At 34.9% G+C, this 15,484-nt stretch overlaps 8 protein-coding genes across 8 annotated transcripts; 5 read left to right on the top strand and 3 right to left on the bottom strand. All coding sequences in view use genetic code 12, as the record gives it.

Moving 5' to 3' along the window:
* Nucleotides 1-88: 88 nt before the first annotated feature.
* Nucleotides 89-1,580, top strand: SPAPADRAFT_63429 (uncharacterized protein; the record flags this gene model as incomplete). Its single annotated transcript, XM_007377496.1, has 1 exon — nucleotides 89-1,580. A coding segment is annotated over one exon (583 nt), but the record flags the coding sequence as incomplete, so codon positions are not given.
* A 3,188-nt stretch (nucleotides 1,581-4,768) lies between these two features.
* SPAPADRAFT_63428 (mitochondrial 37S ribosomal protein uS2m) lies at nucleotides 4,769-7,295 on the bottom strand (the record flags this gene model as incomplete). Its single annotated transcript, XM_007377494.1, has 1 exon — nucleotides 4,769-7,295. One exon carries the CDS (start codon nucleotides 7,181-7,183, stop codon nucleotides 5,957-5,959), a length of 1,227 nt encoding a protein of 408 aa, XP_007377556.1.
* On the top strand, nucleotides 5,459-5,884 carry SPAPADRAFT_52658 (uncharacterized protein; the record flags this gene model as incomplete). Its single annotated transcript, XM_007377495.1, has 1 exon — nucleotides 5,459-5,884. One exon carries the CDS (start codon nucleotides 5,459-5,461, stop codon nucleotides 5,882-5,884), a length of 426 nt encoding a protein of 141 aa, XP_007377557.1.
* Nucleotides 7,296-7,430: 135 nt separating the features above from the next.
* SBA1 (Hsp90 cochaperone) lies at nucleotides 7,431-9,233 on the bottom strand (the record flags this gene model as incomplete). Its single annotated transcript, XM_007377493.1, has 1 exon — nucleotides 7,431-9,233. A coding segment is annotated over one exon (313 nt), but the record flags the coding sequence as incomplete, so codon positions are not given.
* A 131-nt stretch (nucleotides 9,234-9,364) lies between these two features.
* Nucleotides 9,365-10,890, top strand: SPAPADRAFT_63421 (uncharacterized protein; the record flags this gene model as incomplete). Its single annotated transcript, XM_007377492.1, has 1 exon — nucleotides 9,365-10,890. The coding sequence occupies one exon, from the start codon at nucleotides 9,558-9,560 to the stop codon at nucleotides 10,842-10,844; it is 1,287 nt and encodes a 428-aa protein (XP_007377554.1).
* Nucleotides 10,891-11,182: 292 nt separating this feature from the next.
* APA2 (bifunctional AP-4-A phosphorylase/ADP sulfurylase) lies at nucleotides 11,183-12,226 on the top strand (the record flags this gene model as incomplete). Its single annotated transcript, XM_007377491.1, has 1 exon — nucleotides 11,183-12,226. One exon carries the CDS (start codon nucleotides 11,207-11,209, stop codon nucleotides 12,164-12,166), a length of 960 nt encoding a protein of 319 aa, XP_007377553.1.
* Nucleotides 12,227-12,338: 112 nt separating this feature from the next.
* On the top strand, nucleotides 12,339-12,995 carry QCR7 (ubiquinol--cytochrome-c reductase subunit 7; the record flags this gene model as incomplete). The annotated part of the gene is made up of 2 exons (XM_007377490.1): nucleotides 12,339-12,525; nucleotides 12,584-12,995. 2 exons carry the CDS (start codon nucleotides 12,398-12,400, stop codon nucleotides 12,828-12,830), a joined length of 375 nt encoding a protein of 124 aa, XP_007377552.1.
* Nucleotides 12,967-14,056, bottom strand: SPAPADRAFT_63417 (uncharacterized protein; the record flags this gene model as incomplete). Its single annotated transcript, XM_007377489.1, has 2 exons — nucleotides 12,967-13,879; nucleotides 13,959-14,056. The coding sequence occupies 2 exons, from the start codon at nucleotides 13,982-13,984 to the stop codon at nucleotides 13,042-13,044; spliced, it is 864 nt and encodes a 287-aa protein (XP_007377551.1).
* Nucleotides 14,057-15,484: the final 1,428 nt, after the last annotated feature.

Here is a 15,484-nt window from a genome sequence, read left to right as displayed (position 1 = left end):
TTCCTTATTAGGAAAGCTCACGTGAGTGGCTAGATCGACATATGAGTAAAATATTCTAGAGTTGATATATGAACACTATCTAACTTGCAATCACTATGACTGTTAGCTCTATGCCAAAAGACTCGATCTCAAAGTGAATAGCTCAAAAATACCCGGAATTAGAAGGAAAAACGAAAGAGTTGTTGAGGTATTCTTACCTTCTGCTAGCTGTAGTTTTCAATGGCTATTAACCTTGATGGTTTTAGATCTTCCATATAAACAGAAAACAGCTTAGACACTAAGTATCAAATTTGGAGGATGTCCTATTGGAAGTAATAAACTGGTCCAAACTTATGATAGTGGCTGGTGGGGTCGTGCGACACCCAAATACAGAATCTGATTGCTATGGCTTCTATAGTACGAAAAACTCCATGTCAGCCCACAAGATAGGTTATTCCCCAAATGAAATATCAGGTCAAAACCTTGACGAAACTTTATCACACAATTTCTAAAATGGCACAATATTCACAACAAACCAAACCAATTAGAACTGCAGGGTGTTTGATAATCGGTGATGAAATCTTGAATGGAAAAATCTTGGACACAAACTCCTACAATTTCGCCCGGTATTGCTTTAACAACCTATCAATTCCATTGAAACGAACAATTGTATGTGGCGATAGCGAAAAAGATATAATAGATTCTTTAAATATTCTTCTCAAACAAGATAAACTTGATTTTGTTGTTACCTCCGGGGGATTAGGTAGTACTCACGACGATATCACTTATAAGGTTATTTCCGATTATTTCAATTTAGATTATGGCATTGATCAAGAAGTTGTAGACAGAATGCATAGAGTGAGAGGAGATCACCTTGATAAACTCAAACCAGATCAATTATCAGCATTTTATAAAATGGCAACTTTGCCAATAGAGAAAAACCAATCGTCGACAAAGGTTGAGAAGTACTTCGTTGGGGAAGATTTGTGGTTTCCACTAGTTGCCTTGAACGAGCAAGTGTATGTCCTCCCAGGTATACCTCAGTTATTTACTAGATTAATCAATGAGATGGAGCCCTACCTAAAATCAAGGATAAAACCAAGCGCTTATACACGGAAGTATGTACAAACAACAACCAGTGAAAGCGAACTAGCTCCGTTCTTATCTTCTCTTCAAGACAGATGTAATGCTCGATATGGTACAGAGGTTGTTAAACTCGGAAGCTACCCCCACATGAATTGGCGTATAAATACAATTAGCATTATTGGAAGTGATATCAGCAATGCAGAATTGCAACAAATAGTGGAAGAGTTAGTCCAAAACATTGGAGGGGAAGCAAAAGAAATTACTCAAGAGCAAGAAGATTACTTAACAAATGAAGATCCAAAATGATAAAATAATGCAATAATGACGCTTAAGAAAACCTTCTGCATGAAACTATGTCCTCATAATAACTATTCAAGAAGTACTGCCTGGATCAAAAGAGTGCCTGAAGGAGAATATTGTGGGGTTATTCTTACATCTCCCCTTGCATCTAAAAAATTCTATATTGTATAATAATATATAGTATACGTCACAAAGTAGTCCAACATTAGCATTTCTGTGTGATAATGTAGTAGATTCTATACCACCAACAAGATCTAGTGGAAGCCGCTTTGGATTAAAATAGTCTGCAAAATTGCTTAAATTCTCAAACTGTTAAATAGAGAGGTGCCATATTACTTAAAATTAGAAATAATCAAATACATCTCAGCTAAGAAACCAATAAAACAAATCCCTATACGATAACTGACTAATACTATAGAGAAACAAGAGTGAACTTAACTCGTTGAACTATTTCAACCAAAATTACTCAATTAGGCTAATATACATAAGCTACAAAACTAGACTCCAATCAACTTGACTAACTACCTCATAAACCATCCAGGGATTCTAATATGTAATAATAAAATTTAAGCTTGAAACACAAGCAGAAAAACTCATGACTGCAAAAGCTCGCATTGAGCACTAACAGTACTTAGTCTAATTCAACCTAGATTCGCTAAAAATACCACTCCCTAGCTGCAAAATAAATAAGCTCTTCTTTCCCACTGGTCTACTTATTAAACACCTACGGCACATCAATTCTAATCTGTACAACAACCAGCAACATCAGTTATCTTAACCGAGTATTAGCTTCCGATTTTGAAACCCGGTTTGCTTAAAATGACAACTTACACTAATTTCCCAAACACCCTAGATATGTTGAACCAAACCTTCTTTTACAAAACAATACATGATTGTGCACCAATAACATATGAACACTATAAATGAACGATACAAATAAAGCAAATGCAATAACTTAATTTGCTATGAAGAACTACTTATCTGATATGACAACCAGTAGTTGTTTTAAAGATTCAAATACTGCACTCTCGATTGAACTCAAAATGAAGACCCCTGCTTGAGAAACTAGCACACATTTAACCATTAACTACGTAACATCACTCTTGATTCCTCAACTAAATGTAATAACCAAAAACATTTAGAGTAATCATTCCAAAATGTATACTTAATACATCAAATAATTAACGGTGATCTAAGCACAACTATCTATCACCAATGCTTATAACTATACTTCGTGTAAAACACAAGCAGTTCCATTTTAACAATGACTATAATTAACCCTAATTATAAATTGTTCTCGAACTCTGAGCTGAGAGTAATACTTTCTTGTTCTAAACCTCTTCAGTCAGTCGTTTTTGCAATATTCAAATGGTATATTTAGTTCCTATTAGAATACTTATCTTCAAGCTTAATGATTACCTATGCGAAAGGACATCGTAAACAAAAATAAAACTAAGTCTCTGACCATAAATATTACATTCTAAAAGAGACTCTTCGATGTTTCATGCTTAAATAAAACGTGCTTGCTACATAATAACCTTTTAGCATGATCAATTAATTATGGTCTGATATACTCTCTGCTACACCAAGTTATCTTAAAATTAAACTATTCCATTTCCCTAACATTTTAAAAGCTTATCTTGGAATACTTTACTAGACTTCCTAACTAGCCCCGGGTGCAATTAATAAGAAGTATACTAAAACCATCAAGTATCCTGTATGTATAGCAGTTCAAAGGAGAATTATTGTAACAACTTACAAACGAATGATATAAAAATGCTTCGAGTTTAATATAGTACATAAAATATGACGAACTAATTGCTTTCGTTTTACTACATTATGCAAGCGTCAAGACTTAGGTAGCTTTCTTTTATCAACGTATATTTTAATTAACATGGACTATGGATAAGAAGGAATAATCCTGTAATGGTATACTCAAGTTTGGAACGCTTCCTATTTCGAAAACGAAAGCTGTATGAGAACAAATTGTAGCTAACCCCTAATGATTTCAACCTGGTAGCAAATACATATTTGATTATTCCAGCATTGCAATTTTTTGATCGAACTACAAAGATATCAATACACTTGGTTTATATTACACACTCGCCAAAGCTTGGAAGCATATGTTATTATAAGTGATTTCTTTGCTTTGTTTCAAGTTGTGAATGCGATTCAAGTTACGTTTCCATGAACCTCTTTAGATCTTGGACAGGGATGTGATTAACACTATAGATTGATGTAAATGTAAGTTTAGTTCCATAGTTATTTTTTTATTGATGTACAGCGGGAGAAGTATTAGTAATGCCTCGTATTAACTTTACATCGATTGTACCAAGTAAAAAGGGGGATATCATTAGTTGCGATATGTTCTAGTACTTGGATACAACTGTAGCTCTTTGTGATCTTTGAGAGTGTATTTGTTTGCAATATTTCATGTTGTGGTTCGTTGGCATAAAGTTCGATAATAAGAATGATTTGTTCACGTTTATCTAGCGGTATGTATAATTCTACAGATATTTATAACCTAAAGGTTCGGTAACAGGTAAAGGACGGTTATCCTTCTCACTAGTGGGTTCTTTATGTTGTTTCTTGTTTTATAGGATTTAAATGTCTGTGATACCGCAAGATAAGGAGGAAAGAAATCCTACTATGATTTTAAGAAGGAGCATGAAATTAGTTGTTCAGAGTGATTTAGAGGTGGTGATGTGTAGTTGATCATAGTTGTTTGAACAGCTCTTTTGCCTTGTGAGTAGTGGAAGCTTAGTTAGTTATGTCATTTGCTAAACTAGTTTGTGCTGTGTGTAGATTATTTGAGATAGGTTAGTGCGGTCCCATGACTTATCTTTGTGGTTTGAACTATAGGATGGATCGTAATCTTGTTTTACTCTTGTTCGCCCTGGCTTCATCGTTACAATCGACATATGTTGATGGATAAGCATGGATCCTGAGTTAGAGCTGAATGTAATAGACAGAATGATATCTTGTTATATTTTTAATTCAGATGGAGTAGAATGGTATCGTAGTGGTAAAATTGAATTTAATTACACGCCCGAATGCTATTGCTATACCAGTTTCTTCGTCAATTGTTTAGATATAGTATTGAAATTACTATTTATAGGTGAGTGGATGTAGTTGTGTAGCGTTCATGAGGCATCTAGTACGTTTGAATTCCTGGTTTGAATTGCATAGTGGTGGTCAAACAGATTTGAATTCGAGTCTTCCTATACCCGGTCGGAGATTCTTGGATTTTTGATATATAAAGAACGGAAATGTATAGAGAGATGATATAGATGTGTATGTAGAGTTTTACTGGCACACGATTCATATTCAGGCTTAGAATTTGAATGTTTGACTACGATTAAAATTGTTTTGTTTTGTTTTGATTATTTTGCAGTTGCTATTCATATTCAGGATCTATCAAATGCTGTAAAGACCTGTTAGAATTGTTGGTATGTACAAAGCTTCTAGAGATAGGGGTCTGGTTTAGAGTTGAAGGAAACGTGAAAGAAGATGATTGTTCGTTGCAGAATAGCTCGCAATATTGGTCAGGTATGAGTAAAGTCGAATAAGTCAATATATTGGAAGATCTTACTACTACTGATATACTAAGAGGCGTTTCGAGAGAGAGATAGAATACGACTTTGAATTTCTTTCGATGTATCGTTTAATGAGTTAACTGGGCTGGCCAGTGTTTAAGACAAATATTAATTTGTGATATGGTCTGTATATGATTTTAGAATACTATGTTTCGATAAAAGCACATGGCCAATAATGATTACTTACTAGTTTTCCCAATATTGTCCATATTTTTGGTTGCCGAAGGAATTCAGACAGTTTTCTCCTCGTTTTAGAAATCCTGCTTTATTATGTTCTCTTTCTGAAGTATATACTCCAGGTAGACGTATATTCAGTTCGACAGTGCTATGCAATACTGAGGTAACCAAATGGAGTTATAGAACTTCAAACTTGTGCCGAGAATCCATGTTTTGATTGTTTGGTAAGTTGTGCACGACCAACAAATTTGATCCAGATCCGTAAAATTCAACTTACATTCAGGAATTTGTGCAATACCTATCATTGAGCTGTGGCCTGAATGATATATATAAATTCGAATGAACTACTAGACTACTATTTGAATTCATTTTCGCATTCTTCTTCAACGAAACTTCCTGAAGATCTTATCAACAATGAGTTATTGATCTCGAGCAAGATTGAGCAAATACTATCTCGGATCGAAACTAACCTGGGAGGAATATCTGAGGAAAGTGAAGAATTCGAGACGGTCGATATCAATGATATTATAGTTGATGAGGATGCCTTTTTATCACATGTGGCAAATACACTCCTGTCCGGTGTTGATGAAGCTGTAGCTAAACGGTTCACAGAGGAGCAGAAATTGCACCGATTGACATTCCTTAAAGAAATTAAGGAAAAAGGTTTGTCTTTAAGACATGCAATTGATAGATCAGAATCAAGCAAGGAAAGCAAAGATAGTAGCGGGACATTTATGAATTATTGAATAAATAGTCTAAAATATTCTTTAAATTATAATATACGAACTATGTACAGATGCATGTAATTATATTTCTCTTTATTGAATAGCAGCCTTTTCACTAGAATTAATAGCTTTTGCGATCTCTGCTTGAGCTTCTTTATGTTCATTGATGGCATTCAATCTTGCATTCATACCGTCTTCAGCAGCTCTTGACAATATACCTAACATTAAAGTCACCGCTCTAATTGAGTCATCATTACATGGAATAGGATAAGTTAATAATGAAGGCTCCATATCAGTATCGCATAGACCAACAGTCGGAATATTTGAAGCAGCACATTCATTAACACAATTTCTGTTTTCAAGAGGATTTAATAATACAACTAAATCAGGCTTCAATACTTTTCCGTGGAATCTCAAATCGTTGTTACCAGTTAAGTTATCTTCCATGTCAACTTCAACCATGATTTCCTTCTTAATTTGTCCAGTGACTTCAATAAAATTGGAAATAATACCTGGAATCCATCTTTTGGAAACGTAATAACCTTTAGATTTCTTAGCGGCGGCAATCAAAGCATTTTGAACAGATGTATTCTTATGGGTACCAACATAAACAATGATACCCCCTTTTTCAGCAACCCCTTTGATGACATTACAAGCATACTTGAGTCTCTCGATGGTTACATTTAAGTCAATCAAGTGAATACCATTATACTCACCATAAATGAATGGTTGGGTGCTTTCTCTCCATGACTGCTTAGAAGTACCAAAGTGACACCCGGCGGCCATCAAATTTGCAATAGTGGTATCGTTGACACTAGGAGGGTATCTAATGTCATGATGTGGACGATATACGTTACTTAGTTTGGATCCAGCTTTACCGCAAAGTCGAGCATGATTTAATTGCCTAAGGTATAATTCCTGATCAGAGTAACCTTTATAATCAGGAGTAGTTCTCAAATTAGGATAAGAACCAAACTTAGATTGGGTTGGAACCAATCTACTAGAACTATCGTCACTGGAATTTTTTGAAACCCAAGGTCTATTAATCAGATCAATTGTTGGTAAAGCTACTTGTGAATTCATAAACTCTTGCAATTCTTCATCTAATTGTTTGACTTTATCCGCAGGCAAATTATCCAAATCTTGTTGCAACTTTTGCAAACGTGAGTTTATTAAAGTGCTAGGGGTCTTATTCAAGCTGGAAATCATTTCCACAGTTTGGAACTTTAATTCTCTGATTTCTTTGGATCTTTGAAATGCTTCCTCTTCTAAAGCCAAAGCTTCTTGGATCTCCTTATTCCGAAGCTCTTTTTGAGACATAGTTTGAGCTTCCCCATCAGAGTAGTTTCTTTTAGCATTAATGCTTATTCTACTCCGTGGTGCTCGGATGCATGACCTGACTTGCCTTATCATTTCTAACTACTTCCCTGTCGTCAAGAAATCAACTTAGAAAGATGAAGAATTTTTCACCAATTTTTTTTTCCGACCATGTTAGAAAATTAGCGTTTATGCACGACCATTTTATCGAAACCCTTTTGACTTAAATAACAGACAAGGATAAACCCCCCATAGCAAATAGGTTCATGTTAGCTAGAGCTAATGCTATCCTATTACAACGAAAATGTCACATTAGAAGAATTTATTATTAAACTATTGGAATGTGATCAAAGTTCGCCAATTGAAGCTCCGTCGTTAAGGTATGTTCTAGTACCAGACGCAGTGACAGCTGAACTTCAATTTAATAATAGTTATCTTACTCCAAAAATCATCAACTGGATTGATAAAATAAAGTTGGTTAAAATCGATAAATGGTCTGACATGTATGCATTTGTCGAGGTATTGTTGGAAGATTTGCATCATGACTGCTTGAAACTAGGCAGCATAACAGTGGCACTATATGGACTATTCAACCACTTTATAAAACATGGTAATGACAGTGAGTCAATGCAATTGACGATTGGTCAATGTGAATCTGCAAGAAAATTAAATGAATTGTGTCATTACTGGTTCAAAAATCATGTGGTGTATGGTTTTAGGGTTATTATTAATGATTCAACTGGTGTACCTGAAACAACTTCAATTCCTATTCTTTGGCGAGCAATGATCAACAAAGTGAATGATTCAAGCCCTGCAATGAGTTTAATATCTGAAGAGTCTAAAATCCAATTGCAGTATATATTTATGAAATGGGTCGAAATAATTACTCTAGATAGCTATACAAAGGGCAAAACTTCAGCCTCCCTATCGCCCAAAAACATTAACGGACCTTATTTGGCGATTTCTGCCTCAGCGTTCTCATCATCATCTTCTTCTTCATCATCATAGTCTTCTTGATCATGACTATCGAAACCAGCACCTCCTGCTTGACCTAATTGGCTGGCCAAACTGTTTATGTCGAAACCAGCTGGAAGGCCAGCTGGAAGGCCAGCTCCTCCAGCTCCTCCAGCTCCACCAGCTCCTTGCAACATTTGAGCGAAATCGAGGCCACCTACGTCTTCATTTGGTTCTGGGGCTTCATCTTGTTCATCTTCATCGACCCACTTTTCAAAATCAGTGTGAATATAGTGATACTTTAATTTTTCTTTGGTTAATCTTGGCCAGTATTCTTCCTTGGCAGTTTTCTTTCTAATTACCATGAAATAATGAGAACCAGTTACATTAACATGGGAATTCTCGGGATCTACTTCATCAAAGAAATCTATGTTTAAATTGTAGTGGATCTTCTTATCAGAAGAATTGGCCTCGAATTTCAAATTGCTTGAAGTTAAGTCATATTTAACATCAATTGGGTCAAGAACTTCAATAGTGACATATAAAATGTTCTTGGAGGCTTCGTCAGCGCTGGAACGCTGTGCCCATAATACACTAGGAGTTTGGGTGCTCATTTCGATTTAACAAGTTCAATGGGTGTGTTTTTGTTTTAATTGAGTTGAATGAAATGAAATAGAATTATGTATGAACGTAGCGGTTGGGCATGGGTTTTTTTTTCGCCCTCCATGTTGGGTTTGCTGCTACGAAAGTTTATTCTCGAATATTCGACGTCACGTGGTTAAATATTTTTCATTCAATTTGTATAATATTCCAGTATATAGAGCACAACGGAACAGTGTAAAACAGATCACCTGGTACTATATATTCGGTCAGGCCAAAACTGAATTAACTCTAATCTTTATTATTTAGCATGTTTATAAGGAAATGCTATATATAAATGAGACTTAGTTTCGTTTATGTTGCACTACTATATGTCTTAATAAACTCTATGAAGGCTTACATTCCGCAACTGCTATTGCAATAGCTGTAATAAGAAGCTCTAAAATATATCTGTCTGCTTCTCCATCAACTTGCCGTTTGAATTATGATTTTACTTAACAGAGAAGAACATTGTAGCAATTTCAATGAAACTTTTTATGTGGGGTTTTTTTGCCGAGGCAGAACCACTTCGAGCCGCGCTTTTTCAATATGCCGGATCTATTTCACTAAAAATAAAGTTCAGATAAGTTTTGCCAAAGCATGCAACATTTATGATAGCAAGCAACCAGTCATAACTTCATTCTATTAAAATATTAGCTTGCCCTCTTTCATTTATTGTATAATTGGTCTGAAGTACTTGAAGAATTAAGGGTGGAGCTGTTACGAAGATAATCTGATAATGCTTTCTAATTTGCCACTAGAAATACAGATTAAGTTGCTCCAAATGGAGCCAACTTCGTCCTTGAAATATGTTAACTCCCACTTTTATCTCCTTTACAATGATTTGTTTTACAATAAAATTATTTCAGTTTTTGGAGAGGATATCATTGGCATTCTCGTTAAAATTCTTCCTTGGCTCAAACCTTACATTAAAAGTTTAGACACATTTAGGTATGATGCAAGAATGGTGGTAGCATCACGGTTAGGACTAGTTGATAATGGAGTTAGTGAAGTTGGTAACCCATTGAATTGCATGTTTGTTAAGGATTCATGGAAATATGTCTATTCTGTATTGAAGAATAAGAGGTTATATGCAGAATATTCGGACTATAGAATTGATGAACCTTCAAACTATGTGTACAACCACTTTGTTGAAATAAATAGAACATATTTGTTGTCATATTCAAAAGCAATTTGGTTACCACCAGGAAATTATAACTTGAATATAGGATTGGCTGTGAAGCACGGAAGTGGTTTGGGAACAACTAAATTTGAGATCAAATATGCAAATGAAGACGGGAAAGTTGTTGTTCAAACATTTTATCCACCTACTAATATCAATGAGATATTGCCCAAGAATCAGTTTTGTTTTCTTAAAATTGGTGAATTTAAAGTTCCGCCCATTCAACCCAAGAGAGCAGATTTAGAAGGTAGGGTTCAACTACTACCTAAGTTAAGGAAAGTTCAACTTACTATGGAAGAAATTGGGTTGTACCTTAAATCTGGATTTCTGATCTATTTTATTGATATTTCACAACCAACACTACTTTACAATGATTATGACTTGATGTACTACACGGTAAAGGAAACTAATTACAAATACTTTGTAAATATTTTGCTCAAGAATTTATACAAAGCATTGAATTTTGTTCAAAATGGTGGTTGCCCCGATGATCCAAATATTCAGTGTGTTCCAAACTATTACGGAGGAGGGGATCCCTTCGTAATCAGCAATCGGTATCATAAGCTACAAGATTGCACAGGTGACCTGGAGTTGCTGCAGGACAGTGTTCTGCTCCCGGGAACTTTTTCAGGGTACGACGAAAAGTTACTAATGAAGTATGCTGATTTTTATTATAATAGCAAATTTAAGAAGAGATACTTTAAATTTACTACTATATATCAACGTCGCCAATTTATAAACAGGTTTGGTGATTTTGAAATGGATTGGAATGATTCTAATGAGGAGGAGGGTGATAGTAAAAGTCCAGAAGCTTTGACTCATGTTCGTAGATGTTCTTATGACAAGGAGGGCTTAAAGTGGAAGATCCCTATAGTTGGGGAATTATAGATTTGCCTATTTTATAGAATAGATAAAGAAATAAACATGGGGATTCAAAAAGACTATAAAAAGTTGCTGCAAAATGAGTAATAATAACATTAAAAGCCATTAATGTCAAGTGATAATAAAGACAACTCTCTTGGTTTTATAGACTTACCTCTTAATATTGCATTTAAGTCATTGCAAGTTGCGAACATGCAAGTGATGGGAAATTTCCCTCTGTTCTAGTTCTAATTGATGTAATTGTACTGAAAAATTATGTAAGGGAAGTATGCGGTGTGGCGGCGGTGAAAAATAAAAAAAAATAAAAAAAAACTAGAACATTGACTAAGCAACCTATTTTACTCACCAATCAAGTCTACCAACAAACAATGTCAAACTACAACATAAAGGACGATTTCTACGATATCCTTTCTTCTAAGTACGAGGAAGCAATTAATAATGGACACATATTATTCAATGGTGATTCTGCAGTTGATGAAATCGAACACATTAAGGTCGGGAACTCAACGGTTGATATCCAAACCACCTTGTTAAAATCGCTCATGCATAGACCTGAACAGGGATCTGAAAAATCTAATCCTTTTGCTAAACCCGAGCCAGAATTGACAATAGTTGAAAAGTTTGGAGCTAAAGATGAATTCAGACTAGTATTTAACAAATTTCCAGTTGTTCCTAAACATTTTATGTTGATTACTCGTGAATTCAAATCACAGAATTCTCCCTTAACAGGTACTGAATTATTGTCTACTTATAACATTTTACTTCAATTACGGAAATTGAAACCAACAGAAGATTGGTTTGCATTCTACAATTGTGGTCCAGAAAGTGGAGCTTCTCAACCTCATAAGCATATTCAATTCATGACCTTGCCACCAAGTCAAAATTTTAAGGCATATAGTGATATATTATCCAGTACTTCCCATGCCTTTATTCCTAATGTGCGTGAAGAACCATTACAAAATTCTGATTTACCATTTGCCCATTTTGTTGCTAGATTACCAGGTCAATCTGAAGACATTACAGAGGATGACCTTTCGTTATATTTTGTGTCCCTTTTACAAAGATCATTGACAGTATCAAGAGAGCATAAACAAGATCATATTTCCTATAATTTCATATTTACTCCACAGTATATGTTAATGGTTCCACGTTCATCCGGAAAATATAAGGATAAGTTAGGTATTAACTCTTGCGGTGTTCAAGGTTTGCTTTTATGTAAGAATGAAGAATTATTGGAATTGGTTAAAACTGACGGTGCATTGAGTATTTTGGAAAAGGTTGGTTTTCCAAATACAAGCGGTAAGGCTTCTAATGAATATGATTATTAGTTTGCAAAGTTCATAGAAATAGTTCATAGAAAATAATATAGTAGATATTTGTGTTTTTTTTTCGTGTTTTATCGCGTTTCCTCATATTGCCGGATTAGGAAGTTGAACTTAGCCAATAGAACCCTCAGAATTTGTCTTTACTGACCTTTTTTTTTTTCTCTCACTTAAAATTAAGTTGAAATATTAGTTAGCAAGTTCTGTTAAGATTACACATCAGTTATTAACAACAACATGGCTTCTATTACATCCATTGTTAAGACCTGTGATTTTATCAGGTCAAGACCTGTCTTGTCAAGAGTCCTCATTCCTCTTTCCCAACTTTTCACCTCATTCTCTGGTTACAGACAAATGGGATTAAAGTATGTTCAAAACATATGAGAACTTACCATTGAAACTTGTACTAACTTGTATGTTTAGATATAACGATTTACTTATGGAAGAAACTCCTGTTATGCAAACTGCTATCCGTAGATTGCCAGAAGACTTAAGTTACGCTAGAAACTACAGAATTCTTACTGCCCATCAACTTGCTTTGACCCATCAATTATTACCAGCTGACAAGGCTGTTAAGCCAGAAGAAGATGATCATTACTTGATTCCATACATCTTGGAAGCTGAAGCTGAAGCATTTGAAAAGGCTGAATTGGATAATATTGAAGTTTAAGCCAGTCTTCAAACTTGGCATAGAAACAGTTTATGCAAGTTCAATAACATATTAGAACCGGCTCAATTTTATTAATCCATAAATCTATACATAGCAAAAAATAATATAATATACGATTTTATCTTACAATGACAGTGTAATGCTTAATAAATATCCATATTAAAACCTCTATATAATTGAAGAAAGAAAAAAATTACACTAGTGATAATTATTACATCCCAACTCTGTATTTTCTCAATTGTTCCAACACAAGGAAGGTAACAATCGTGTGAGGTCCCAATCTAATGAACGAAGGTAACCAACCTCTGAACATGAAACCAACACCTTCATTTTTGACGGCAGTGGTTAAAATAGTAACAGCACTTCCACCGGACCCTTTACTGTTCATGATTCTGGTCTTCACAACATCGGCAGGAGAACATACAGTGGTTGCAACCAATCCGGCAATTAAAGAAGCACCAAAATGAGTTGTTTTCTTGGTTGGATCAAGATTTAATTGGTCAACCAAGAAAGTTTTGGCAATATCATAGGTTGCAACTTGGGATGCGGTCATTAATACACCTCTAACTAAATTTGGCATTAACCCTCTAAACAATGAAGCTGGGCTTTCATCACGACAAATCTTATAAAGACCGTCAAATGCATTACGGTAGTTTCTTCTTTGTTCCACGGGTAATGTGTTATCATTTTGCATTCTAATGTTAACAACATCAGCTGGATTACCAATCAAACCACCTAAACCACCAGCAAGCATTGACATTGGTAATAAAATCATAGTTCCAGGTTTGGTATTATTGGTACTTTCAATATATTGGTCTTTTAACCATTCATAGATCCCAAATCTTGCAGTTGAGTAAGTGGCTTGTCTTAACAATGAAGCAGTTAATCCAGAATAAATTTTTGTTGGTCCTTCTTTGGTTATTATTTGGTAAATCATACTGACTAATCCTTGACCACGTTCAGAAGCAGTTTGTAATCGAACCTTTGCCAAGTCTAGAGGATGAGTTACCATACATGCAGCCATACTTGATGCACCACCATACCAGAATCTAGCGAGATTTGGTTAGTAATCTATTGTTTGAGTATTTTGGCATATTGGGGCCAAGGTAAGGAGAAACAAATACATACGGATATTGAACTTTTGACGATGACATAATGCTAGGAAATATGAAGAAATAAATACAAACTTATCGTTCACAGAGGAAACAAGCTAATTGAGTTCTGACTAAAAAAGAAGGTTCTTTGATAAACCTTAAATATAAAAAGATTTGAAAAAAAAAAATTTAACTTTGTGGAATTTTCTGATTTACGAAATGAACCAATTACTATTCAAAGTTTTAAAATGTCTTACATGCATTATACATGTCCATGCAGGGGGGGGCACGCAACTATCATGATTTACTAATTGCACAGGATTGAAAGGTCAATTATAAGTGTGATTGATACTACCGAAAGGTTTCTTATCTATTATGACATCTTCGTCCCATCTCATTCGCGCGTCCTTTCCCCCCTCCTGCTGTCAATGGTGATGTTTAGAACTACACACGGAAAATTTATTTTTCCCGGTAGAACACGGAAACGTGATCCGCAGAAATAAACAACAACCGATTTCCGCCTAGTTGAATATTCGTTCTTCCCCTCTTTTTTTCCGCATTTCTTATTGACACATTTTATAATTCCGTACATATCCGGGCTAAGCCGCGTTGTTAGGCTACTAATTATATAAAAACGGTCAAATCTTGATATAACACACTATCCCCTCCGTTCCACTACAATGCACGCTGTAACATTTCACGCACCCAACAAATTCGAGTCGAATTACGACCATGCGGAGTTGAATATGCAAAAATGCAAAATAAAAAAAAAGAAAAGTGTTAGCGAATCTCCGCTCATGCCACAATACAAATATTTTGCTATATATATATATATATATATATGGTAGCAATCTTGGTTAGTTGATATAGATCTCTTCTAACTAATATTATTTGGTGTGGTGGCACATGTGGCTCTGGGATGAATAGGCAAAGGAATTAAGGTGATCTGTACTAAATTCGATAGGTACAAGTTACTCTCGCGCTTATTTAATTGAGCTTGAATCGAATGTCATAAATTAGGTAAGCGTTGTGAACTTTACTTTGTTCAAGCAAAAAAAAAGGAGAACCATATTTGATTGTTCATAGTTATTGACATTTACTAGAAAAATTGCAAATTCCTTTGAAAATCTGGGTTTACATTTCAGAATCTAAAGTCAATTTAGCCAACCAATAAATAAATCCAGAAACCTTTTACTAATATTTAAGAAAAGTTCTAGGAATTTTGTACCAGTAAATCTGTACTAGTGTAGATATTATTTGGGAACCGTATTTGCCGTTAGCACCTCGGACTTTATCAATTTACCAAACGCGTAATAAATCCGTGTAAGAGAGGCAGAGCTGGAGAGACTTTTACTCCATATGTACGTGAATCAAAGATTATACTAATACAACGCATAACAATAATCGAACCACAACTTAATAAACGAGCAAAGTAAGTATGCCCTCACTAGTTAATGAGTGTTTCTGTTGATGATTTGTTGTGCATCCGATTTAAGTATTGTATCACGTGCAAAAAGCAGTCGTTTAATTAACGAAAACGTAAACAAAAACAAATCAAAA

The sequence above is a fragment of the Spathaspora passalidarum genome (assembly GCF_000223485.1).
Source record: "Spathaspora passalidarum NRRL Y-27907 unplaced genomic scaffold SPAPAscaffold_7, whole genome shotgun sequence".
Taxonomy (NCBI): Eukaryota; Fungi; Ascomycota; class Pichiomycetes; order Serinales; family Debaryomycetaceae; genus Spathaspora; species Spathaspora passalidarum.
The sequence above is the reverse complement of the archived record's forward strand: the minus strand, read 5'-3'. Positions and strand labels throughout refer to the sequence as shown.